The sequence below is a fragment of the Epinephelus lanceolatus genome, chromosome 7 (genome assembly GCF_041903045.1).
Source record: "Epinephelus lanceolatus isolate andai-2023 chromosome 7, ASM4190304v1, whole genome shotgun sequence".
Lineage (NCBI taxonomy): Eukaryota > Metazoa > Chordata > Actinopteri > Perciformes > Serranidae > Epinephelus > Epinephelus lanceolatus.
In genome coordinates this window covers 31,050,948-31,076,802 of record NC_135740.1, presented here as the reverse complement: position 1 = coordinate 31,076,802, position 25,855 = coordinate 31,050,948, and the positions used below count along the sequence as shown (strand labels likewise).

At 41.7% G+C, this 25,855-nt stretch overlaps 1 protein-coding gene across 2 annotated transcripts in view; it reads left to right on the top strand.

The window, feature by feature from the left end:
- The first annotated feature begins 1,983 nt into the window (after positions 1-1,983).
- Positions 1,984-25,855, top strand: part of tnmd (tenomodulin) — a 76,398-nt gene continuing 52,526 nt past the window's right edge. Inside the window, exons 1-2 of one of the 2 annotated variants that reach the window (XM_033632804.2) lie at positions 1,984-2,165; positions 8,265-8,399. In XM_033632804.2, coding sequence (XP_033488695.2) covers positions 2,118-2,165; positions 8,265-8,399 — 183 coding nt within the window. In that variant the 5' untranslated portion in view covers positions 1,984-2,117. The remainder of the gene's footprint in view (positions 2,166-8,264; positions 8,400-25,855) is intronic. The other variant, XM_033632803.2, reaches the window with a different exon arrangement.

Genomic DNA, 25,855 nt, shown 5'->3' with positions numbered 1-25,855 from the left:
TGCTGTAGAGATGTCTTTCTTCTCTCTAATATAATGGAACTAGATGGCACTCAGCATCTGGTGCTGAAAGCACCCAAAAAATAAATTATAGAAACTCAACAGCAATGTCTCTTTTCAGAAATCGCCACCCGGTTACTCAAAATAATCCACAGACCTTGTTTTGAACAGTTTTACACAGGAGCAATTTTCTTTCTACCATACAGCATGCGTCAACCATTTACCACACAAACAGTGATCTCATCCCTACTTGCTGTATTTTGCCTCTTGGGCAAAAGTGACACTAGGAGCAGCCTTTTGCATTGTGTCTTGATGCAGAAGGTAAAAGGTTTAGGCAACAGTTAAAGTTAGTTAAAGTTAGGAAAAGATTGCGGATATTGCTAAAAAAAAACCCACCTGGCTTTGCCACAAACACGGTGGTAAGAAGGGGGTCAGTGGTTAGGTTTAGGTAACAAGTGTACGTTAGAAAAAGATCACAGATGTCACTACAAAATACGTCCAGAAAGGCAGCAGTGTGACGCTAAAAAAAGTTAGCTTTGAGTACCACAAATATTGCAACCAATGTTGTTGTTTGTTGGTTTTGACCACTGCTTACCTGGGGGTCAAAATCTTGTGTTTGTTGGACCCATCTATCTCCCCTCACATCCACCATGAGTTTTACACTCTTTACTATTTATGTTGTTACACTGCTTTACTACTGACTATGTCCTTTACTCTAAGCACCTAATAATGACATGGATGGGTTTACGTATGAGTCGGTGGTAAGCTGGGTGTATCTCACACAGCCGCTAAAGGGTGGGGACATTGCCCAAGAAGGATATTTTAACGCTCTGGCACTGAGACCAGGCTGGCACAGAAGGAAGTGTTCATCTACTTATGGACAAGACGCTCATGCTCACGACAGTACGAGACGTAAATATGAATGGAGTCCTACTCTGCTGAGCTGCTCAGTGGTGCTAGGTGAGCTAACAGTAGATGCACACGTCTTTGTCCATGGTAATACGTTTGACGGGTGTAGTTCGATGGAAAGAAGGTCCTTCATGAAACTACTAACAACAAGGTCTGTGGATTATCTTGAGTAACCAGGTCATGGTTTCTGTAAAGAGACATTGCTGTTGAGTTTTTCAAATGTATTTTTTTTTTTTTTTTGGCACTTTGAGCACCACAAGCTGAGTGACATCTAGTTCCATTATACTGTATAAAAGGCAGACATCTCTACAGCCCATAACTCCAACACTTGGCAGCTCACACCGAACCTTGATTGATGAATATCACTACAGGCAGGAAAATATGTATTTTTGATTTTAGGATGACCTGTCCCTTTAAAGTTTTAAAACAAATTGCATAGATTTAGTTTGTTGTTTTATCTAAAAGAAGGAGTGGATTTTTTTTTTAATTTGGAAAAAAACATTCAGACAATAATTATTCCAATTTGAGGATTTTTATACGTCTGAAAACATGTCTGGAGGGGATCTTTAAACTTCTGTCTTCAGATTACAGCTTTTGCTTCATTCCTCTTTTACCCCCGTATGTGCACAAGTGCAAATTATTTTCATTTTTTAAGCCTGAATCTTTTCATTATGCTGCTATTCAGTCGTCTCAGTTCTTGTTTACGGTACCTATTTGTTGCAGAGTGTGCAGACTGACTGACTAGGGAACAAAAGCAAAGAGCAGGTACTTGAACTCTTTTTGATACTTCAGAAAATATAACTGAAAACATCAGCATCTGCACTATGTGGGTACAATTTACTCCTTTTTTTCCACATGCAAACTTTGTGTCCTCCATGCAGGAATCTTTTGAAAGTACTGATTCACTATAGTATTTTCATCCAAGTATAGTATGTAATTTATTCAACAGAAGGTTTGTCTTTCAGTCTGAATCCGTTCGTGGCTTCCCACCTTTGAAATGGGAGCAGGCAGGCGGGCGGGAGAGACATCTGCCTTGCTTTTAATGGGTATCACAAATGTTTCAGTAATTCCACTCCACCTGAAACTTCCCTCCCCTTCAGCACACTCCCAAATTACAGCACTGGAATGAAGCTGGGACTCTTTGCCTTGCAGTACGTTAGTATTTTCCCCAGCTAAAAGGATCGGAAAGATTCCTCCTGTGGGCTTGCATCATGGAGGCAAGCAGTCAATCCAGCAGTCAACAGATTCTTTGGAAAGATGTGAGTCCAGTTTTTTTTTCTTTTTATGGCTGACTTATTGCACTTATATTAATTGCAAAAAAATATTTAAAATAAATTCCAACATTTAGTTTCTTTATGAATACTGTGCAGAATTTTAAGTCACTGTAGTGTCATGGGAATGGGAGCACCCTTAAAATTTTACAACTCAGTAAATTAAGAGTTGGTGGCAGTAGTGGTGGTTTAAAGTGGGGAGGGGGGTTTCTGTGATATTTGAATGTAAGCTTAAAGTAAAATATGACAGAAGTCTTTCTTTAAAGGAGCTGCTGCTTGATCTCTTGCTCAGTGATCTGGGTTTTTCTCAGAATAATAATTTTTCCATCTAATTCCTTTTGGCTTCTCACCTTAGCTTCCTTTCTTTATTTCCACTCTTATATTCAGTCTCACCTGAACCATTGTATTTGCTTTATATCTACAATATCCTCCCTTCTCACACGCAAGCAGCATTAAAATATACACCAAGACTTGTCTGTATTTGAGACTTTATTATTGAGGGAGAGAGGATTTTTAGCTCTGAAATCCTTCTTCTTCCTCCACTTCTCATACTTCACTTGTTGCAGAACTTGCGAACAATAGAGCAATAGGGGTAAGTACCTACACTGCACAGTGTTATTACCTTTCTATATGTATGTGGAAAAAACTCTTTTAATGTCCATCAAAGGAAAGGCAAGTGTTCCAGCAGAATCTCATCATAGCTACACTGTAGGTGATGGATGAAAAATGATGATGATTAAGAAATCACCTGTGGCTTCATATTCCAGAACAGTTTTTTTGCAGGAATTCAAATGCTAATATGAGCGTACCCCAGTGTGATAAACCACTGCCTCTGCTTATTGGTTATGTAGGCTACTGTTTTTTTCCCCCTGTTGTTTTCTCGAGGAAGAGCTCCCTCCCTGCATGATAACAGCAGGGGGCTCCAGGCACTCTTCCTCACAAAGCTCAAGAGGAATTGCCTGGCTGATTCTGAACTCCAAAACCTTTAAACACTAGTTGGCGAGTGCTGCGCACTCAGACTGCTCACTCTGTCTCCATCCCTGCCTTTATTTCTGTCTGTCTGTCTGTCTGTCTGTCTGTCCGTCCATCTGTCTGTCCCTCAATCCCACCCTCTTCCTCTGAGTATTCGATATTCAAAGCACAGGCAGAGAGAGGTTTGTCCTCTAGTAAAGTTTCCACTGCTTATGCAACCTGCCACATGAGAGCAGAGGATTTCAACAACCGTTTTTTTTTTTTGTTGTTTTTTTTTCCCTTCACTCTGAAAAATTCACAATGAAAGGAATTTCTGGCTCTCTTATTGTAGCACCCTGTTTTTCATCATGCCTTAGGAATGTACTATACTTTGATGTGCCTCACGCTTCTGTGGCTACTGTCTCTAATATATCAAATAAAGAACGTTAACAATGTGGAATTCATTATGGCAAAGGTTTAGTGTTTAGGGGGCTATCTTGAATAATGTGTCCTCTGTCTTTCTCCAAAGTCATGCTGGTAATGTATTTACCAATCAGAAATTCAATCCATATCCAGCAAGCACACAGTCTGACTGCTGTTATTGCTGGATGCTATTTCCTCTCATGCGTCACGCCACCTACATACTTTAGTTTTTAAGAAAATAAAAAGGTTATGTGAAATATATTTCCAGGATGATTCAGGGTAGGGATGGGACTGCATATGATTGTAACACATGTTGTCATAAATGGATTTCTTTATATATGCTCCCTTCAGGTAATATCATCAGGGATCATAAACGTAATTTTCATATCTACGCTGATGACATGCAGCTATATATTTTGCTCAAGCCTGATGATAACAGTGCCCTGTGATCCCCGACTACTGGGATGGCAGCAGTTAAAAAACTGGATGAGCAATAATTTCTTGAAACTAAATGAAAATAAAACTGAGATACTCCTGGTTGGCCCCCAAGCTAAAAGAGATCTCTTATAAGCTTGTGTATCTGGCTCCAGAGATTAAATCTGAAGTAACATTCCTGGGCATTGTTCTGGATTCAGAGTAAAACTTTACTTCACACATAAAGATGGTGACCAAAACAACTTTTTATCACTTAAGAAACATCGCCAAGGTTGTTATTTAGTTTATTATCTGCTGTCTCTTTATTGTCTAATTTTATGATTTTATGTCCTTTTTGCTTTTGTTTTAATATGTGGCACTTTCACTGTGAAGCACTTTGAGCTTTTGTATGAAAAGCGCCCTGTAAAAAGAGATTATTATTATCATAATTATTATCATTTTTGTTGTGTCCTGCAAGAGGCTGCTGGGCAACCAATATTAAAAAGGACTCTGTATAAACAGGCTGAATAAGATCTTAATCCAACCAAGTCTCACTCTGAAGTTGTTGAAATCAGGTGCTTGGGCAGTATCAGACACTGACGAAAAAACCCGTCCCTTAACGTCGGCATGATGTGCGTCCAGTCACGGTTATAGTTGCGGCATCAGGGGGAAAGTTAAGGCGGTGAAAGTCTGAGTAGGGTGGGTAGGTGGGGTGTGGATGGGACCAACAAGCACTAACTTTCACCTGGGAGAGCAGTGTTTGTGTCCCGTAAGATTATGAAGCCAAACTGTGTTATTTTTTCCAAAACCTAACCATGTGTTTTTGTTGCTGTAACCAAACCATGAGTGTTTGTTGTTGGAGGAAAAAAAACGTCAATTTGCGGTGTTGTACTGAAAAATGGATGTGGATTTTAAAAGAAGACAATGCATGTAACAGGCAGAACTTGACACGGTGTCCAAGAACGCCAACAACCAACACTCCCAAGGTACCGTATCTGGACGTGACCAGACGTCGATATGTGACGAAGTCGGAGTGAGAATGTTTCGCTTGATTAAGCACTGGCGGACTTCACATTCAAAGATATAATGTAATTTCATTAGTTAAAAAGCCTGCTTTTAAGATTGATTGTTTTTCACCTTGTAAGATGTGCGTCCGCTCTGTGATGCAATAAAAACATTTGTTTCTTTATAAAGTGTAAGGTAAAGTATTTCCAGTATGTTTTAATGCCATTTCTAAAGAGTTTCAGGCATATTTAATGATTATCCGTAATCACAATTACTGCCACCAGGATAATAGTGACAATTTCATATCAGCCTATGCCTAATTCTGGATAATTATTTTAACAGCATGCAAGTCCAAATGCCAGAAAACCCATTCAAGTATTATCCAAAAATTATTCCTGCATATTATTTTAAGAAGTCAGCATGTTAAAGTGCTGTCCAATCTACTGCAGCTTAACTATGGTAGCAGCCTCAGCCACAATAGGAAACCAAAGCTGCTTTATCATCGTTTTAAAAGAGACGAAGATAAGCAACACCAATTTTGCTAATTGAAGTTGGTTCGTTCTTTTTTTTTATTTTACATATCTGCTTTTCTGTTGTCCTCTGAGACCTTCAAAAGTGGTCCAGTGTGAATGAGAAGCTTTCATTTTCTCCCTGCTGGAGCTCTTGTGGAACAAAAGCCCGTCTTTATTAATTTGTGGCCTGAGCTTGGGGAATTGACTACAGTGGGCAGAGTTTTCATTTAAGGAAAAGTTTAATAAACGTAACCTTTCTGTAGCACTTGTAGCTGTCTGTTCTTTCCTGCACTTGGCATTGGGATGGTTATATTTTTGTCATTAGTAGCCTCGCTGGCGGAAACATTTTACAGATGAGAGACCATATCAAATGGCCTCTCTTTGGAGTAAATGCAATACTGATAAAAAGGAAAACTGAAAGGGGGAAATATGCATTCAGACATGAAAATGATACATTGAAGCAATAGTTGGACATTTTGGGAAATGCGCTTATAAGCGTTCTTGCTGAGAGTTAGATGAGAGGATTGATTCCACTCTCATATATCTCCGTTAAATAGAGTTGTGGAGGGAAATATTTCAGGCGTCCCTTGCTCCGAATGTAAAAGTCCCATTTGTTTCTTCCCGTAGACAAAGATACGTGACTCACAGTTGGAGCACTTCTACAGCTTGAATGGACATGAAACTCTTCTTCTTTGATAATAAAAAAAAAAAAAATCAAAAGCATGAGCCTATGTATTTAAAGGGTAACATCAGTATTTATTTAAACCTGAACCCTTTTCCAATGTCTTTGTGTGTAAATGACTAATAGGAGCTTTTAAAACTGGTCCAGTTTCAAGTGACAGAGCAGCAGCTGTGAGACAGGCTGCAATGTAATACCTTGGGGCAACTGAGCATCATCAATTTACATCAACCAAAAGAGCTTGTTTCACCACTGACAGACTCAGATTATTATTCTATGTGTTTACACAACATTACGGAAAGGATCCCTACAGAGATAGACCTTTAAGTTTAAGGGTAATTTCCTTTTTGTTCTACCAGAAACAGCCCCAAAATCTGGGGGTTTGGCTGAATTCTGCCACTACTGCATCGTGATTTGTTCACAAAATCTGGTGACTATAGCATCAGCCTGTGTGATCATTATATTATCCAGTTCTGTGTTTCAAAGTGAGGTAACATTGAAGATATTGTTGAAAAAAACATGTTGAACTGGGGCATCTGTGGCTTGGTGGTGGAGTGGGCGCCCCATGTGCAGGGCTGTTGCCGCGGCGGCCCAGGTTTGGCTCTGGCCTGTGGCCCTTTGCTGTGTATCACTCCCTCTCTCTCTCCCCCTATCGCACTTGTCTCTCCTATCCATTAAAGGGTAAAAATGCCCCCAAAAATATCTTTAAAAAAAATAAAAAAATGTTGAACTGGAAATACAGAATGGGGGGAGACAATTCCAGACTCAGCAGCTCCTCGCACTCTACAACTATATCTGAGGCTACAGCCAGCAGCAAGTTAGCATAGCTTAGCATCAAGACTGGAAACTGCCAGATTCTGTGTAATGATAACAAAATCTGTCCACCAGCACCTGTAAAGCACACACATTAACCCATCATGTCTCATTTCTTTAATCCCGACAAAAACCTAATAGTTAAAACAACAACATGAGGTTTCATGAAGGGTTGTTTTGGGTTACCAACCACAAACCAGTGAGCTTTAGCAGCCCAGTCACCAGAAGAAAATGTTGGCGTTGTACATTCATATCATATCAATGTTTCTACAGTGATGCAGTATATGATGTGACTTACGTCGGAATTCCACTGGATGCATGTTGGTTGCGGAACGATCCGCTGCGTGCTCCGCCGTCCGTCCGTCAACACCCACCGGCTGCGTTTGTGACACGACTTCCTGCCCCGCACAATCTGCTCTGTGCTGAACTGCTGCATTGTGCTCCGGCATCCGGCGAAAATAGAAGTCCTGTGTATCTGTTGTGGAGGGCTCCGGAGCGCCGCAGCTGTGACGGAGCTGGAACGCAGCACAGTCGGTGGAAACACACACATTGACTAGAATTGAAACGTATAGGCTCCGCTGCCATTCCGGAGCACAGACGCAACCCACACGCATCTGGTGGAATTTGGGGGTAAGATGCCTGCCGAGCTGCAGACCACTGCAGACATTCGAGACCAACAAACAACAAAACTGGTTGTTTTTTAGTGAGTCATTGCTGCATTTCCAGTGGCATTTTAGGCACCAAATGTGGGTGCTTTTTTAGCGACCGTCCCTCTTTTTCCAGCGTGGATATTGCCCCAAAAAGCAGCTGTTTTTACCAAGACATTGCTGCGTTTCCAGTGGAGATTGTGCCACCTAAATCTGGTATTTTAAGCCAAAATATGTTCTTTTCGTAACCATACCCCAGAGGTTTTGGTGCCTAAATCTAACCACCGTTAAACTGTAACATTGTTGAAATGTAAAGAAGCATAAAGTTTTAAGATATCTGCTACATAATAATGTACACACGTAATGTATCCATGGTTTGCAGAACATATGCCGACATTTATTCTGGCAATTGGGTTGGCTTTGGAGGTGCTGCTATGCTGTGTTTTTTTTTTTTTTTACATTAGAACAGAGCCAGGTTCACTGTTTCCAGTCCAGAGAGTGATCTTCTTATCTATGTCTTGGCAAGAAAGCAAGAAAGCATATTTTCCACAACGTCAAACTATCAACTCATTCTTACCAACGGGCTGTGAGGTATTGTGTTAACACCATGTATAATATTGAACCTACAGTATGTTGTTCACAGGTAGAGGCGGGAAAAGAGAAGAAGGCCAAGTACCACACCTATCAGCGAGTGGCTCTGGTTCTGGCTCTGGTCTTCCTCGTTCTGGCTCTGTGTGTTTTCAGCCTGAGATATCTGTGGAGCCCAAGTCTGGGGAAGGTAAGACATAATTATCACCTCATTGTTTGCCAGTCACCAGCCTTATTGCCACTGTCTGTGGTTAAGTGTGGTCTTCAGATGAAAGACGCATCAGCAAATCATACGTCAAAGACATAGAAAAACCAGAGTAAGGAAAATGGACAGCCACACAAAGAGCCAAAGGCAGTCTCTGTCGTGTGCATTGTATCCCACTAGATTTAAAGATGTGTGGGCTATGGAAAAGACAGCTGTGTTTTGCTCTGCTCGTGTTTTGGCTGTCAGATCTGTAATTTCATGAATTCTTGGACCAAACCACAAACCGCTTTTTGCTGTTGCGAATGTCGGCCTGTTGCATTTATCTACTTTCTGCTCGCATTGTAAACATCTTCTCACAATGAAGGATTCTGATAACTCAAAGCTGACCCTAATTGCTGTTGACCAGAGTGGCTGCAGCAGGACTGAAACCTCTTGGCAATGTAATTGGGATAAACTCTTGTCCTGGCAATTCATCTTGTAAAATCCAATTCAATCACACTTGATGGAGAACATTTTCACTCGGCTCTTTTCCCCTCATTTTCCCAAGGGGCCAAAAAAGCTAATTTACCAAAGCTAGGAGGAAAAATACATCAATAATTTCACATCCAGGAATTGGAAGCTCTATACGTTCTGAGCACTTTGCGAATGAGAGAGAAATGATTACAATGAAATGATGGTTAACACATACATTTCAAACCTGAGTGTCTGCTTTGTGCAATAAATGCTATGAGGTGAACAGAGGGAAATGTACCGTGCAGGATGTTGCTCGCTGTTACACCAACATCTTTGTTATGCCTAATAAACATTAATTCAGAACACCCTCTTTCACCATTCTGCTCTTTCTGCCTCCATTAAGACACAAATTTCAAGTGCCGACAGTCTCTTCTAAGCCCGGGTTAACCAAGGTTCATCTGCACTTCCTGCGTAGCCGGTATTGTCCACGTTCCCTCCTTTCAACACAGATATGAATCACCTTTGAGCCATCTCCTTTGTCCTTGTTAAATATTTCATGCCGGAGGTAGAGCAGTCATTATTTCCACTTTAATAAGCTGTGATCATTCTCACGTGGCACAAAATGTGTTGATGGCAGAGGTTGCCCAGGCGATGAATATCAAACCTGTGGACCCTGGGTTTTGCTTTAATGGGGTCTTGAGGGGGAGGCTCGTTCTCTGGCCTCCCCATCAGTGAGTGAGACGGAGCCACTTCAAAGGAGATTGACCTGTCTGTCAGATGGGAAGGACGCTCCCTCAGACACAGCAGGACAGTAAAACTCAGGTATGTATCCTCAGTAAAACTATCTGGAGACGACTCTGAAGGTAAAAAGATGGATTGATATGGATGCATTAGTTCTCCTGCATCGACGTGGCAGCCGGCAGCACCTTGTTTGGTGAATGGGTATTGGGTCCAATGCAGCAGGACACTTGACTCACCAGCTAATCCTGAGCAGCGTCTGGCACCTACATGTATAGACTCTGGGCAGCAGAGCACAGGATCTGAAGCCAAGGGGAGTGTACATCATTTATTTTAAGAAGCAGCTGAGTGGGGGTTGTTTTTTTATTTGAGCACATAGATGAGCATTCTGGTGACAACTCATATTCAACTAAAGTAAAATGCTTCCCTCGGATTCCTTTCACACATGGAATATATTAGATCTGATACAACAAAGACACACAGACACATACATAACTGTAACCATGGCTCTGATGGTTTTAATTATCTCCCCAGCTCCAGGCTGCCAGGAAACATACTCAAATCAAGATTAACCAGAGTCCACGGACGGTCCTTATATAAGATGATGTTGAATTAGTTACTCTTTAAAGCTGCACTGATCAATATTTCTATATTAACAATGCATCAAAACATAATGTGTAATGTAAAAGCATGGATGGATTACTGAATGGGTCTATCGGGCACAGGCACAGGGGCCAAAAGTGACAGAGAGCCTCCTGGCCTTCAATGGCAAAATGTCGCTCACATTAACACCTAATGACCAGAAAGAGAGTAAACATGATGACGCAGACTCACAAAAAGACCTCGAAGACATGCAGAGGAACTGCAAAGAGACAGAAAATAATGACAAAGAGACAAAAAAACAACAAGGAGATACATAACGAATACAAAGAGACACAAAACAACTAAAATGACATAAAATTACCTCAAAAAGACCCAAACAACTACAAACTGATGCAAAACAATCACAAGAAAACACAAAATGACTACAATGAGACACAAAAGGACTTGAGAGAGACACAAAATCACCTTAAATTTCCCCCAACAACTACAAAGGAAACAAAATGACAACAAAGAGACAAAGATGAGTAAAATGCTGACATAAGAATTCCCCAAAGACACACAATACCACCATGAGGAGAGACAAAATGACTACAACCACTCAACAACAACCCAAAAAATTAATTAAAATTACCTCATAGAGACCCAAACAACTACAAAAAGACACAAAACAACCACAGGGAGAGACAAAATTACCTTAAAGAGACCGAAACAACTACAAAAAGACATAAAATTACCACAGAGACACACAAAACAATCATGAGGAGACCTGAAATGACCACAAAGAGAAACAAAACAACCAAAAAAAAAAGACTTAAAATTACCTCAAAGCCACCATAGCAACTATAAACACACACAAAACAACCACAAGGAAACACAAAATTACTACAATCAGACACAACTTGAAAGAGACACACAATTAAAGAGGCCCAAAGAGGCCATAACAACGAGACAGGAAACAAAATGGCTAAAATTCTGACACACAAAATTACCACTTAAGCCCTATTCGGACGGGATTAGTTTTGCATAGGGACGAGGGGTAAAGTAATAATTACCATAGATTTTAGTCCCGTCCGAATGTGCCATGTCAGTAATCATTACCGCATGATGTCAGTAAAGATTACCGCGACTTTTACCTTCTGTAAAAGGGTCCAGGACAATTACCTCAGGTAATACTAATCCCGTGCGAATAGACCAGCAGTAAATATGTGTGTTAGGGCGGTCAAAAAAAAAAATCGAAGTTAGAAATATATTCAAATATATTTATTTTTTTATAAGTTCGAACCTAAATTTGATCATTCGAATATCATTAATAATTAATTAATACTATCAATAATGTATATCACGGCAAATCCCGTTCGGGCGGAGATGGCTCGCGCACGAGCCGGGCCAGAGAGGGACACAGCGGGAGGGAGAGGCGCCGACAGAGGAGCCCGCTGCACCAACACCACCCACTGCGCTGTCCGTGATGTGTGACCTGTTCGGGGAGACATACAGGGAGAGTGTTGTACCTGCTGCCTCCCTGCCTACCCTTTTTGAAGAAGAGATGAAACGTTACCAGAATGAGACACCACTACGAACCGACCAGGATCCACTCTTGTGGTGGAAAACTACGCACTGAAGTATCCAAACATTGCTCAGATAGCGAGACAGAAGTTGATCATACCTGGCACTATAGTGAGGTCAGAACGGGTGTTTTCATCCGAGTGTCACGTTCATATTGCGTCAGCAATAAGCATCTTATTTTTTGTGTGTTTTTTTTTTTGTAAAAATAAATAAATAATAATAATAATAATAAATTCTAATATTATTCAAACTCTACTAAATTAATTCGAAAATATTCGAACCCAATTTCATGGTGCTTTTGACAGTCCCATCATACGCACATGACGGCAGGACGGGACGGCGGTGCGTGAATGGATTTACCCCTCCCACTTGTGGTAGTTTTACTGATATTTCTTATCCCGTGCGAATCGGCCATTAATATTACTGACGTCCTGTGGTAAAGTGACATTACCCCACGTGCCCATGTAAAACTAATCCCATCCAAATAGTGCTTTAGACACACGAAACAGCAAGGAGACACAAAACAACCCAAAAAAAGAGACAAAACAATCACAAAGAAACACAAAATTACTACAAAGAGACTAAAAGATGCCCAACGACTACAAAGAGATGCCAAATTGGCTCAGGGTCTGTGTGTCTTGCTCCTATGTAGGAGGTGGTGGGGACCTTTAAATGACCATGTGCCCAGGGACCTGTTGTCTCACAATCCGCCCATGTGTAAAAGGTGTCATTTGAAGCTCTCATAAACTCACTGTACACTTCCTGCCCAGCACTACGAGGCTGACAGACAAAGTTAGCTGGTGAACATAGTGGAACATGTAGCAGCTCAAGAGCCAGATATTTCCCTCGGGAGTTAATAGAGAATGAAAGAGCGAAAAAGGAGACTGAATATTGGACTCACATTGGCAGGTGGACAGAAATGTCCCCGTATGAATGCTAATGTTGCCATAACAACTTTATAATATGATAATATATTGGTGTTGTTTTCACAGCCTGTCGTGCCAAAATATCAATTAATGCAGGTTTAAAGGTCCAGTGTGTGGGATTTAGGGGCATCTATTGGCAGGAATGGAATATAATCATCAGAACTATGTTTTCATGAGTTAATAATCACCTGAAAATATTGATTCTTGTTGTCTTGGAATGAGCCATTTATATTTACATATCAAGTGGGTCTCTTTCAAGGAGTCCACCATGTTGTTTAGGTGACTGTAAAGCTGCTTTCACACTGCCGCGCAGTAATCGTCCTGACAACCACCTACCTGCAAGAGCATTCCTCCAATAAGCAAAGCACTTTTAAAAGCAGCTGCAAGACAACGGAAATCAGTGAAATTACCAAAGGTTTCTACATATTTGGACAGTTTACCAGTCATCTGAAGTTTGGTGAAAAAGTTTTCCCAGGTCTAGTTTTTCTTCTGGTTGTCCTTACAAGTTGCTGGCACCATAACTCCAGGGGCTCTAGTTTCGCAGACCGGGCGAGGCGGGGGCGCAGCGCACTTGCGCTTCGCCAACTGGGTGTGGCCAGGTAGATTTTGCAAGTTTGGCACACCGTGCACCTGGCGTAGCTACTCCTGTTTCCCACCTCCGTCCCTCCTACCTGCGCAAGTCGGAAAGAGGGAGGAGAGAAGGCGTGGAGTGGGTTTTACACACATCACACCAATCAAATGAGCCCCTCTCCTCGTCCTTAAAGGGAAATTTCGGTTTATTTCAACCTGTCTCCTATCGTCCTAAATTTGTTTCAAGTCACTAGTGACATAGAAATAATAGTTAGCATGTTAGCCGTTAGCCTAGATACAGCTGTAGCGTCAGACCTGTTAAAACGTAATTGAACGGGCATCCTTTCAAGTGCAAAGTTAGTCCACTAAACAAGCTTTTTCTCCACAAAGACCACCTCATATCGTTAGGATGAATGTCAGAGAACATATAGAAAACGACATGTAAACGTGTTGTCTTACCTTACCGGTGTGCTGCCATGTTTGTTGTTTACCATTTAGCTAAGGTTGCAAACGGTCCCATTCCTTGCAACAGAGGCATTCCTCTTCTGTGGGCACTGGGGTACAGCATTCACAGGTAACGTTACACCACCAATCTCCAGAGCTAAAGCCTTCCAGCAGCCATGCCAACAGGTAACATTAGAGGACGACAGAGGAGGAATGGCTGCTGGCACACCGTCCTTCCAGTTTAAAGTTGGTGGTTGCTGGACCCATCCATCACCACTCCCACCCATCCTACTTGTATTTTCGCCCCATTAATTGACATTGTTGTCCCGTTGTGTTTCCCCCGATGCTGCCAGCACCGTTACACAGTAACAGAAACCTGCCGCATATCATGCTGACATGAAAGGATGGCTTTTTTGGCTATGTCTAATGCCAAAAGTCACTGCCCAAGTGCTAATAATCATTGACTTCAAAATGAGACTAGGTTGGCGCAGCAGTGTGAAAGCCCCTTTATTGTCATTACAGAAACCTCTAAATAGCTCTAAATAGGACCATTCATGTTTTTGCATCAGCCATTGTAGTTCTCCTACAAGCTCCACACATGTAAAAAAATGTCAGTTCTGCAACCTCACCACTAGATGCCATTGAATCCCACGCACTGGACCCTTAAAACACAAATGGAACATGTGCTCCTAGTACATGCATAAAGACCTCAAAACCTGCCAGTGCATTGATGACCAAACTGTAGAGAGCACACAATGTATTGAAGAAGCTCTATATGATATTAACAGAGATTGTCTGCACACGGCTCTCAACATGGAGATGGCTGGCAGCTAATTGGACAAACAATGCAAACAACGGTAACATTGCTAACAGAGCTAACAGTGAAGCAGAAGTAGGGCGCTACACTTCTGCAACGATTCTTTCCAGGTATCAGCTTTATGAGCACAGTGCAGAGTGTTAGCAATTAGCTAACCCATGGGACACACTCACATGCACTGATGCACAGGCAGCTGGATTGTCTACCACAACAAAGAACAGAGAAGCGCAGATTACAACACTTACACAGAAGGAGCGTGACTTCATTCTCTGCTCAGGACACCATTACTCCACTATATCTTCACAAAGTTAATAGCTGTTTGCTGCTGTATTAATGCTCTGAATGTTTCTTTAAAGTAATAATCATTGGAAAAGAAGTGTGCAGGAACTGATTCACAAGTGTAAAACAAGTTTGCAGAGAGAGCTCCTGATGTGATCCCCTCTCAGCTTGAATTCACTTCCTCCTCCAGCTGTTTTGACAGATTCTGAGACTGTGAGAGGTGCAAACTAGCTGCAAAAGTCACATCCCTTTCACAGCTGAAAAATGAAAGAGGTGCCGGAGCACACTAGGAAGTACTCTAATGTTAGGTGGTGTTGAACAGTATGGCGCCTTACTTCCAGCTTTAAAACAAGGGATACTCCGCTCTCAACTGGACTTTTTTCAAGTGAAGGATCAAAACTGACAAATCCGAGGATCCACAGCTTTGAAGATAACAAGCAAAGGAAACTCTAATGCTGCCCTGGATCTAATTACTAAAAACATTGATTAGAAAATGTGTTCTGCACCCAAAAAAATCGGTTCTTGCACACTCTCATGCATATTGACGACTGCTTAAATTACTTTTATGCTCAGTCAATAGTTTAACTCGTGTACTCGCACTAAAAACAATTACTTATGGCTATCACTCAAATAAAACACATATTATATCTAACATATTACAGAGCACTTTGATGTCAGCACTTCTAATTAAAGTTAAAACCACAGCCTGACTGCAGCCACGAAACACTTCTCGTCTCCTCTCTCACGTGACCTCATGCACCCGGCTTTATATAAATAACCACAGAATGGTAATTTGCTCTGTGCATTGTATTTCAATATGACATGACAACCACTTGGGATCGTCTTTTAATTACCTGAAAACATATGTTGTTACACAGGCCTGGGGAAGATAGTTTGCCATCGTTTTCTCTGCATGTGTGTGTGTGTGTGTGTGTGTGTGAGGGCGTGGTTGTGCATGCAAATGTGTACGCATCGGTGTGCACTGTGTGTTTCAGTGTGTAGATTAGGTGCCTCTGCATTCTCTTTTGGCTTACGGCAAATTTCTGTTTACTATGTGCTCATTATTGTTCTGGGCCACAAGTCTCACTGGGGGATTTTGCCTCCTTGTAAATTAATCCTCTGTTATTACCAGTTTACATCAGCAACTCCGTGAAAATGGAATCTGGCGGGTGAATCCAAGAGAAAACTGAGAATAATTTGCCTTGACGAAGTTATTTTTAAAAAATTGTAAAGAGTAAAAATGAGACGTCGACGTTGCCTTACAGTGCACGGCAGCCAACATCTAAATTTTCACATCATTACATTTGACATATTTAGTGCTATTTTTAATTCATGAACCACTTTGAACGAGATTATCTGCAGACCAGCAGCCAGGCGCAGAGTGATTGTGGACCTGTAGACATTGTAAACCAGTTTTTCCTGTGGAACATTGAAGAGCTCACAGGTGTTGTTGGGCTGTATGGCAAAACTGCCTGAGAAATACATGAATGTCAGACCTGAGGAAAGTGCTCCATTATTCAAGCTGAAATTGCATTGCTCACCTTGATGCCTTTCCCTCTCCGGTCCCAAGGTAGCTGCTGAGTTGTCGCTCCTGATGGCCTCTTAAATGCCTCACTGTCAGGCCCGGCTTCTTTAATGAACACTGCTGCGCCTGCTGCTTTTCCACTGGTCACAGGTGTATGGGTTTTCAAGGCCGGGCCCCCCTTTGTTTATTTATTGCTCGTAGACTGTGTATACCCAACAGTCCCCTCAGTGTCCAGATGTCAACATGCAACAGGGGAGAGAGACACAAGATTTGATCATGATATGATTCTATCGTCTTTTTTTTGTCTCCAGGAACAAAACAAGACAGCTTCTCCTTACTCTGTGTTTGTTTACCGTGTCTCACATGGAGGAATTATTATTCTGGGGAGGCAACAGGGCTTATCTAAACAGCTGGTTTGGCGGGACCTTTTGGGGGGCCTGCCCCTCAGTCTGTAATCTTTTCTGATTTTACACGTCAGGCTCATTCATTCATTAGCAGGCCAGTGTCCACTGGTGTTTCTCCCTGACTGTTAAATTAGGCCGCTACGGGCTCCCTCCTAAGATGATGCATTATGCCCTCTATTCAGGGAGCAGTCAGGAAGAGGGAGGGGATGCAGACTGGGAAGAACAAAAGAGAGTTGTTTTAAATTGTTGCCAGTGGAGTGCCTGAGGTAGGAAGGCTTCATGGCGGTTGTGGCACATTGCCTTCTTCTGGGACAGTGACTGCTACAGAGAGTGTGACAGCACTGCAAAGCCCACTGGGAGTTATTTATTGTGCCATACAGCACTTTAGCACGTCTGTGATTTTCTTTTTAGAAGCTAGAATAGCACGAGTGTAGGAAGGATCAGCATCTTAATTGCCAGTACTTCATTTTGCCAATCCACCAGCAGCTCATGTGCAGCATGTTGTATGTACAGTGCGCTGGGTAAACAGACACAAATGCTCGCCTTTTCTTTTTTCCAGACTCTGTGTTTCTCTCTCGTCTCTGTCTCACCACTGTGACTGCCAAGAAGACTCCTCTGCTCTGTTGTACAATTTAGAATGTGATTGAGCTTTCACATCCACTTTCGCTCTCCCAGTAAGTCTGCACCGCTTATAGCCTCGACGTGCATTCACAGCCACAATGCTGAGGCAGGGAAGTGAACAACAAACTGGAAATACTCTGTTCGTCTGTCGTTTCTCAACATATTTGAGGTTGCAGATCAAAAATCTGCTTTTATGTTGCTGTAAACTCTCATGATTTTAGAAACGAGTAAATCTCTATTCTGAGAAATGGGTATGTCAGAGTGCTCGGCTATATATCTGTCAGCAATTAAAAGGTTGCATTGACTTTTTGTGAGTTTGCCCCATTAGTCACCTTGCTCAATGTGTGAGCAGAGAGCGGCAGTTAAATCATCCCTTCAGGTCTCTGTCTGCTGCTCAGTCTAACACTTCATGTTAAATAACCTGAGCTGATTAGCCATATTTTAATGTGAGAAAATGAGAACTTGTAACAGCTCTAAAAGTTGGAATGTTAGCTAATTTTAATGACATGCATCCAGACCTGCCAGGCTCGTTAGGGCCTTTTTTTTTTAAATTGGTGAAATAAACATGAAAAATCAGCAAAAATAACACTATTTAAAGGAGATCTTTCATCCAGGGAAACTTCAAGTGTTTACTCAGGAAATGAGCAAAGTAAGCCAGACAGCTCACTTTTCAGAGCTGTAATGAAGCTCATTAATGATGAGGTAGTCATTCCAGATGTTGTGAAGTCACAGTATAAAAAATTATTCTTCAACATACTGGATAATACAGCTGGTGGGCTGACCTACTGGGACTTAATGCAGGTATCACTTCAGCATCACATGTGACAGTTTGAAAACAAAGGAGGGGACGTGACCCTACAGGGGGGGAAGACAAAATAGCTTAAGCAGCACAAAAAATGATTATAGGGATACTTTGCCGATTTCCAGCTTTGTATCATAACAATGTGGGTAATATGTGTAATGAACTATGTTAAACTTCCCTCCATCTTACCAGCGCCCAGATCTCCCTGCTCAAATTTTCACTGGCTCTCAGGCTGTTGCTCGAACTGCAGGGTGTATTTTCACATTTTCATATGCCGCCACCACAGACAGAGTATAGAAGCTGTATGTGCTGATCATACAGGAACCAAGATTCCTCCACAGTATTGCCTATGTCTCCCCTAAATTGTGTTCAGGAACATGTTTAAGTGCACTGTTTGGCTGTAACACTAGAATGTGTGAACAGGAAGGGGGCTCCATACTGTTTCCTGTATTGTAAAAACAGGCTGAAAAAGCTGAGGTCAAAGGGTAAAACTAGGCAGTGCTGATTAAATATAAACCAGGTTTCTGATACTGTGTTTGCTATGTCTCACCTCAGATGTTTTCAGAAACTGTAACTCCAGATTGTTTGTTACCAGCTGGCTGCCATATTGTTTCCTGTGGAAAAACGTCCCAGCTCGCATTACATCACCCACCAGCAGGAGCGCTTATTGGTCCAGTGTGGCGCAGTGCATTCTGGTAGTTGTAGGCTTTATACCTCTTGAAGCAAAAGCAAATGCCAGCAGCCATTTTTCCTCTGTTTTCTCTGATCATATAGAGCCCATTTTAAAAGTATTTCCATCTTTCTACTGTATAGACAGCTTACTCTAATGAGAAGACTATCTCTCTTTAATAATTACACTCTCCTGTGGAGTTTTCTTGTAAACAAACACAGTTTATATTAATGTGTGTCACACCACCTGTGTCCGTGCATGCATGAATTTATGTTTTTCATTGGGCCTGCGGTAGTAGAACACAAACAAAACAGGGACTAGCTCATGTAAACATTGCCCACTAGCAAAAGAGAGAGATGACTGGTTGCTCTATACAAACGTAGTCAGATGCTTGTGGAGAACGGGAAACAACAAGAGCGACAGGAAGGCATTCCAAGCACTCCGAAAAAATATAGAAAAATGAGGAAGTAAATATTAAAAAGCAGTTACTGTTGTGGGTAAATCGTAAAAAGAGCCAACATGCTTGGACCACTGCAGGTCTTCATCAGGGCTTTTTTGTTCAATAGCAGCACTTGTGGTCAAAAACTCTACAGAGCATCTTGTAGTCTGTGCTGGAACACCTGTAATCACCCTCTGTCTGAGAAGGCTCAGTCTCTTTGAGTTCCCCTCCTGACAAAACCCAGTCTGCTCTGATTGGTCACCATTTTCAGGTCTTCCGTATCTCTGCGTCTCTGTCATTGCAGCCCTAGAGTGATGGTGACAGTGTAAAGCGGTACTACTGTGAAAGCCTCTAAACCAAAATGTTACAACCGGACATGTCCCAGCAGGAATGTGACCCAAAACCTTGGAGAAATTAAAAACAACAGCAACCAAGATTATATGTTTCCCTGCAGTTAGCATGTAGCTACATGCCACAGTGTTCTGGCAGCAAGGGAATGATTGTTTAAAGTGGCACTTTCTCCCATTAAGAAAACCAACAATAAAAGCTTCTCAACACAGCTGGACATGATCCCAAAGTGGGAGGAAATTAACAACACTGGCTACCGAGATTATATGTTTCCCTGCTGTTAGCATGCAGCTTCATGTAGCAGTGTATGTAATGTAGACACTTACAGTTGGGTGCCTGGAGCAGATGACCATGTAATAATATCTTTCAAGAGCTGACGTTGGCTCGTCTCGATAGTAGGGAAAATGCTGGAAATGGAGTATTCGAAGTGGTGTGAAGCCTTAAGTTTTAGCTCAGGGGGATTACTTTGACATATGTCAACCTCATTATTTGAAGCTTTAATATGAACATCCATCATTCTAACATTATACATATGACAGAATATAAGGAAAAGCATAATAGGGGACCTATTATGCTTTAGGCAGACATGTCAGTCAGAACCAAGGGATGAAGAAGCCTATCTTGGTCAGTAAGTATTTGTCATGACCATCTCAAGAACGATGGCAAATAAAGGGAGAGAGACCAAACATGCACTCCATTTAATTGATTTATTCACAAAAACAAATTAAATTGCAAAAGAGATGAGATGTGGATGGCACTAAAGTCCGGGGTGTAAGTGAGTGGATGTGTGGGAAGTACTGGTGGGCAAAATGCTAAGGGAAGCAAACAAAGCTCATGGAGAGTGTCTCCCTGGGAGGCCTAATGTGGCAGCTTTTATAGTGACTGGGAGCACTGGGCTCAGGTGCTCCCAGTTAGCCTACCAATTATGTACCTGCAAGAGAAGAGCAAACAAGGCACAATGACACAGGCCGGAGGGTCGTCACAATGGAGTAGGGAAATTTTGTCTTTTGTGTTTGAAAACTCAGTTTGGGCAGAATTTAACTTCCACTTTTCATTTGCACAGAAATTAATGAGAAAAATGCATGAAAAGAAACGGTTCATGATCTGATTTTAATAACTCCAACTTGTGACTGGCTTATTAAAGTTAAGTTGATTTTCACATCAGGGGGCGTAAAATCTTGTCGGCCTCCAAAGCAGGCCACAACAGAAACAATAATAATGTGCTGTCTAATTAGCAGCTGGACCTCCTTATATACATGTACTGTGCGTCCATGTTGTTCCTCTTTGTGTCTCGGTGTTTGACACACGGTCATGATTTTTCAATGGTCCACTTGCCCAAAGAACCACTTAATACCATGTTTAGAATGCATTATATTTTGATGTGCCTGAACACTCTGAAGTATTGTACAGTGATTTTTTTTTCATATTGTGTGGTGGATGTGTAGTTATCCAGCACTCATCACAACGAGTATGATGGATGACAGCTGCTGCTTGGCTGCTGTGTCTCATTTGCCCAGAAAATGTACTTCACTTTGTCAGCTGACGGTGATAAAGCTTGTCAAGATCTCTTTCCTGGTATTCATGGTGGCAGCGGAGCTGACCCACTGACCTGCCTGAGCTGCTGCAACATGAATGTATGAAATGGAAAGGTCCAATTCATGTTAAATGTAAAAGGAGGAGGATGGCTGGTTTTTTTTGTTGTTTTTTTCCCTGCTCCCTCTGCTCACAGAAGCATCGTTTTGGAAACGCTGCTTTCTTCCCACCAGTTTTGCGAGGGGTCTCAGGCTCCTTAAAGTACAGTGTGTCCTCTGGGCTTTTGTCTCTCGCTGAGATAATGTGGGGCTCATTAGCTGTCTGGCAGGAACAAATAATAGCCTGGGTGAAATGTTGCAGGGTTTAATTAACAACAATACTGTCATACACTACATATTAATATCAAAATTCATTCCTGCTGAGAAACAGATTTTTACACTGTCTATCAGGACTGGAGTTTGAACATCCTAACACATGCTGTGTGACTTTACCAGTTTACACCTCTAAAACTGCATTATTATTATCACTGGACAATTACACTGTATAGTCATATTAACAAAGTAACTAAAGAAAGAAACAGCTCATTTTCTTATATTTCTGCAGTAATAATTACATGGGACAGGTTTCATATATGTATATATCAAGGTGCAGACGTTCTGAAGGTGGTAATTGGAATTTCAGTTATATTATAAACTTGCAAAGAGCATTTGTTAACGATGGTAACAATGTTTTGTCTCATTTAGACGTGTGTGTGGAAGTTGAATAGCTGCTGTCCTCTTCCCCGGTGTATCTTCACCTGATTTTAGCTTATTTCTTATCTCTAAAGCACGCGACCAGTCGTATCTATGAGTAAATTCTGACCACAGGATTTTGTTTTATCAAAGAAGATGGGGAAATTAAGTAAATGTTTACTTTTTGGGGATTGCAAACTTCGAACAAAATTCAAATTCTGAAAATTTGTGTGAACATGCACAACACTGCTTGTAAAACAATATCTACGTGTAGTGCAGGTCGTTGTCATCCACTACTCATAGGTATACTACGGGAAGTAATGCACCACAACTCATACATAACCCATGTAATCATGAGCCAGTAATTTGTGTATATCACATATAATTGAGAGGGCTGAGATCACGTGACCGAGACATTGACAGAAATAAAGAAGGAAGTAGTATAAAGGCTGAAAGTGAGCGTATGGAGGCAGGTCAGGGTGGTGGATGGGTCAAACAAACACATGACTTTCCCCAAGGAGACTGGTGTTTGGCACCATGTGAAACCAGGTGAACTTTAAGTTGTTTTAAGGATACGTCGCAATCATGTCTCTTTTCTGAGACCTAACCAAAATACGTTAGATATCATACAAATCATTGCATGAGGATACGTTGCATAGTGACTTTAGCGTTATTAAACTTTTTGGTTATGTCTAGGTATTGGCAGCACTTGTTGAGATGCAGAAAAAGTCAACATAGATGTGAGTCACAAAACATAATATGATTATAAACATTTAATTGAAACCATGATCTCTCCATAACCTCAAGGGGTTTAGCTTCCTGGACACAACCACAGATCTCTCCTCACGATTCTGTTGAGGTAGATGAATGTAGTGCTTCATGTAAGAAGAAGCAAAAAAGGCCCAAATTGTAATGCACAAATTGGAGGAGCTGCATTTCGCTTCACTGGTGTTGCACGATTTCACATGACAAACAATTGAAATGCTTAAGGGGTTGATTATTCACTCAAAAAGTTGTTCCATATAAATATAATCCAGGCAGCGATTATGTTTTTGCAGAACAACATAACTGACCCTTCGCTAAGCCCCGCCCCTTTGTGATGGTCAGACAAGCTGTCGCAGTTAGCATGGAGCCCACACTGTAACTAACTGCACTCCCTGAAGAAATATCATATTTTTGGAAAAATTAAACAGTGATTCCAGAGAGAAGCAGACAGAGGGGTCTACAGTCTGTGTTCGAAGGATATATCCAGGATGTCAAACTGACTCAGCAGCAACAACAGGTTAAAAAGACAAAGATAGTTAGAAGCTAAAGCCAAACTATAGGCTACAAATCACAGTGTAAAAGTGAACCACCACATCACTGCTGATTGCCACAGAAGACAATGAAAATAATCTCCTTCCAACCTCTCCAGCTAACAAGTATCACCGTTACACATGCCCCAGGCTCAATGTTTAGCTCGAAATCCACAAAACCAGCCATATCAGACCCTTGTCTGAACTGGCCAATGCTACACTATGATTGGCCACTCTGCGTTCAAGGGATGGGATGTAGCAAAGGGTCAGTTGGGAGTATAATTAATACTATGTTGTCATAATTTGGGTTAGAATTCGTAATTGGGAAGGCTGCAATCACATGATCAATTCGCTGATGGGAGCGAAGGGGAAAGTTGTATCAAGAGTGATTATAAGGCACGTCATCACCATGTTTCTTTTCCCTAAACCTGACCTATGTTACTTAAACACGTTCTCACTCCAACCTTGTCACACACCAATGTTTGGTCATGAACCGTCCAGATATGATGTGAAAGGTACCCTGAGTGTGTTGGTTGCTGACGTTCTGGGAAGCCATGTCACCCTACTTGGAGTTTCACCACTTTGACTTTCGTTCTTGTCCCGCCACGTTCCCCCGACAGCGCCTGGCACGTATCATGCTGACGATAAAGGGCGGCTTTATCGTGAGGGTCTGACACCACAAGTCACTACCCAAAAGCCGGATTTGGACGTTTCGGAGTGAGACCAGGTTGGTAACTTTACTTACTTAAACCTTACTCACCAAACGTAACATTAAGCACATATCTTCATTAGCGGGGCGCTAATTTGTTAGATATTATACAAACCATTGTATGAGGATACATTGGTTAGCACATAACCTTCAAAATGCAGCTTCCTGGAAACTACCTCAGCTGTGACGGTAATAGATCTGACCTCAGCGTGTTTTTTTAAATCTTATGTAGTCAAAGGTCCGCCCTGCATCCACCCCATTACAGTAATCTCATGGTAATTAATAAATTGTCAACTGTAATCGTTGCAAAAAGTATTTAATTAGCCTCTAAGTAAATCGTCAATAAGTGTCTTCAGTTTCCAACACTTGACCTAAACTGGCCACATAACAGGTTGTTAATGGAAGTGACATTAGCTAATAGTCGATGAAGGGCGTTTAATGTTTATACTTAAACCAAAGCAACCTCATGACCCCACTTGACACCAACTTGCTCATTTACCTCATTCACAGAAAACAGTCATATTGGCTGCTCCCTCTCCTCATGTTCCACTCCCAACCAGTGGCAAAAACACTAAAAAGCATTAATTTGCTCTTGTAGAGTGCTTAATTTGCATGTCTTTGATTAGTGTCTGACCGTGATGGACCACATAGTTTTCAAATAATGATGCTCCAGAGTTTGTTTTTTTTGTAATTGTATGAGACAATGTTAAGCTGCATAGACAGACCCAGACCACTGGGAGCATAGTGTGTTGTGTTCCCCCATTGGGTCTTCAAAGTATTTTTCAGTGTTATTAAAAAAAGGGCAGAGCAGCAGTGACATGCAACCCACTCAGGGGCCATGGCAACAGACCAAGAGCCTCTCATCAGTACCCATAGTCCCAGTGTGATGGCCCAGTGTCTCTGCATAGGACTATCACTGCCTCTTTTATTGTGTCTTCAAGGCAGAGGCATGGTGTGAACAATGTTTGAACAATTATGAGCCTGTATATCTCCCAGAAGCTCTGTTAGGAATTGTTCTAACAGCCTACCTTGTTACAGGCAGCACTGGCTCGTTCTATATGTTATAAGGCACAGATGAAGTAACACTGGGAATATCAGATGTGTTAGGATAAAAGAAGAGAGGTGATCGTGCTCTTGTTGTAGCGATTCCTGACTTTGATCATCCTGACTAAACCACGGATGTGTGCCGAAGCTGCTGTTATTGGTATATGTAGCAGAAACATTATCTTGGCATTTTTGCAGTAAGCTGAATGCAAACCGGCTTTTATTGCTTTCCACACACATTTTTTTTATGCATACGTTGGCACGCAGATAAATGCACTACATGCGCTACTGATAAATAGCAAGGCGACTATCTATTGTCATCTGTTGGTGAATTGCCACTGAATTTTAAAGTGTCACATCCCCAGTATTGAGTGAACCTGAGCAAATGGAAAGCATTTTTTTTTTGCCCTTATGAACCACAAGAAGTTCAGCCTTCATTGACTTTTAACAAAATGCTACTTTCTTTTCCTTTAGTGGCTTGAGTGGCTTAAAAACTTTCCAGTTGCTGTTAATGCCGTTCATCTGGCCAAATTATTGCCTCGCGTCTAAATGATCCAAATTGCAGCCTTACAGCTCTCACAAGCTGTTTCTTAAATGCCACTTAGCTGCTGGATCCCAGAGTGTGCTCTTGTTGATTTATTAGGAGGTGGAATGGCTGAAAACCAGCAGAGCAACAAGGAGACGTATCCATTATAGAGGTCGTTCACCTTGTGACTGTCTGCCTCATACTTCAGAAGCTTGCTTGCAGTCACTCCTTGCAGTCTTTTGTCTGCTGAAGCCTGTGTCAGATTGTGAGATAACAATAAGCAACAGGATTCATTCAGCGCTCCTGACAAGCCGCAGACTGTTCTTCAGCTCGACACACAGTGGTTACCAGGCAGGGAAAGGCACAAAGGGAAGATGCAACATGAAACAATACAATGACAG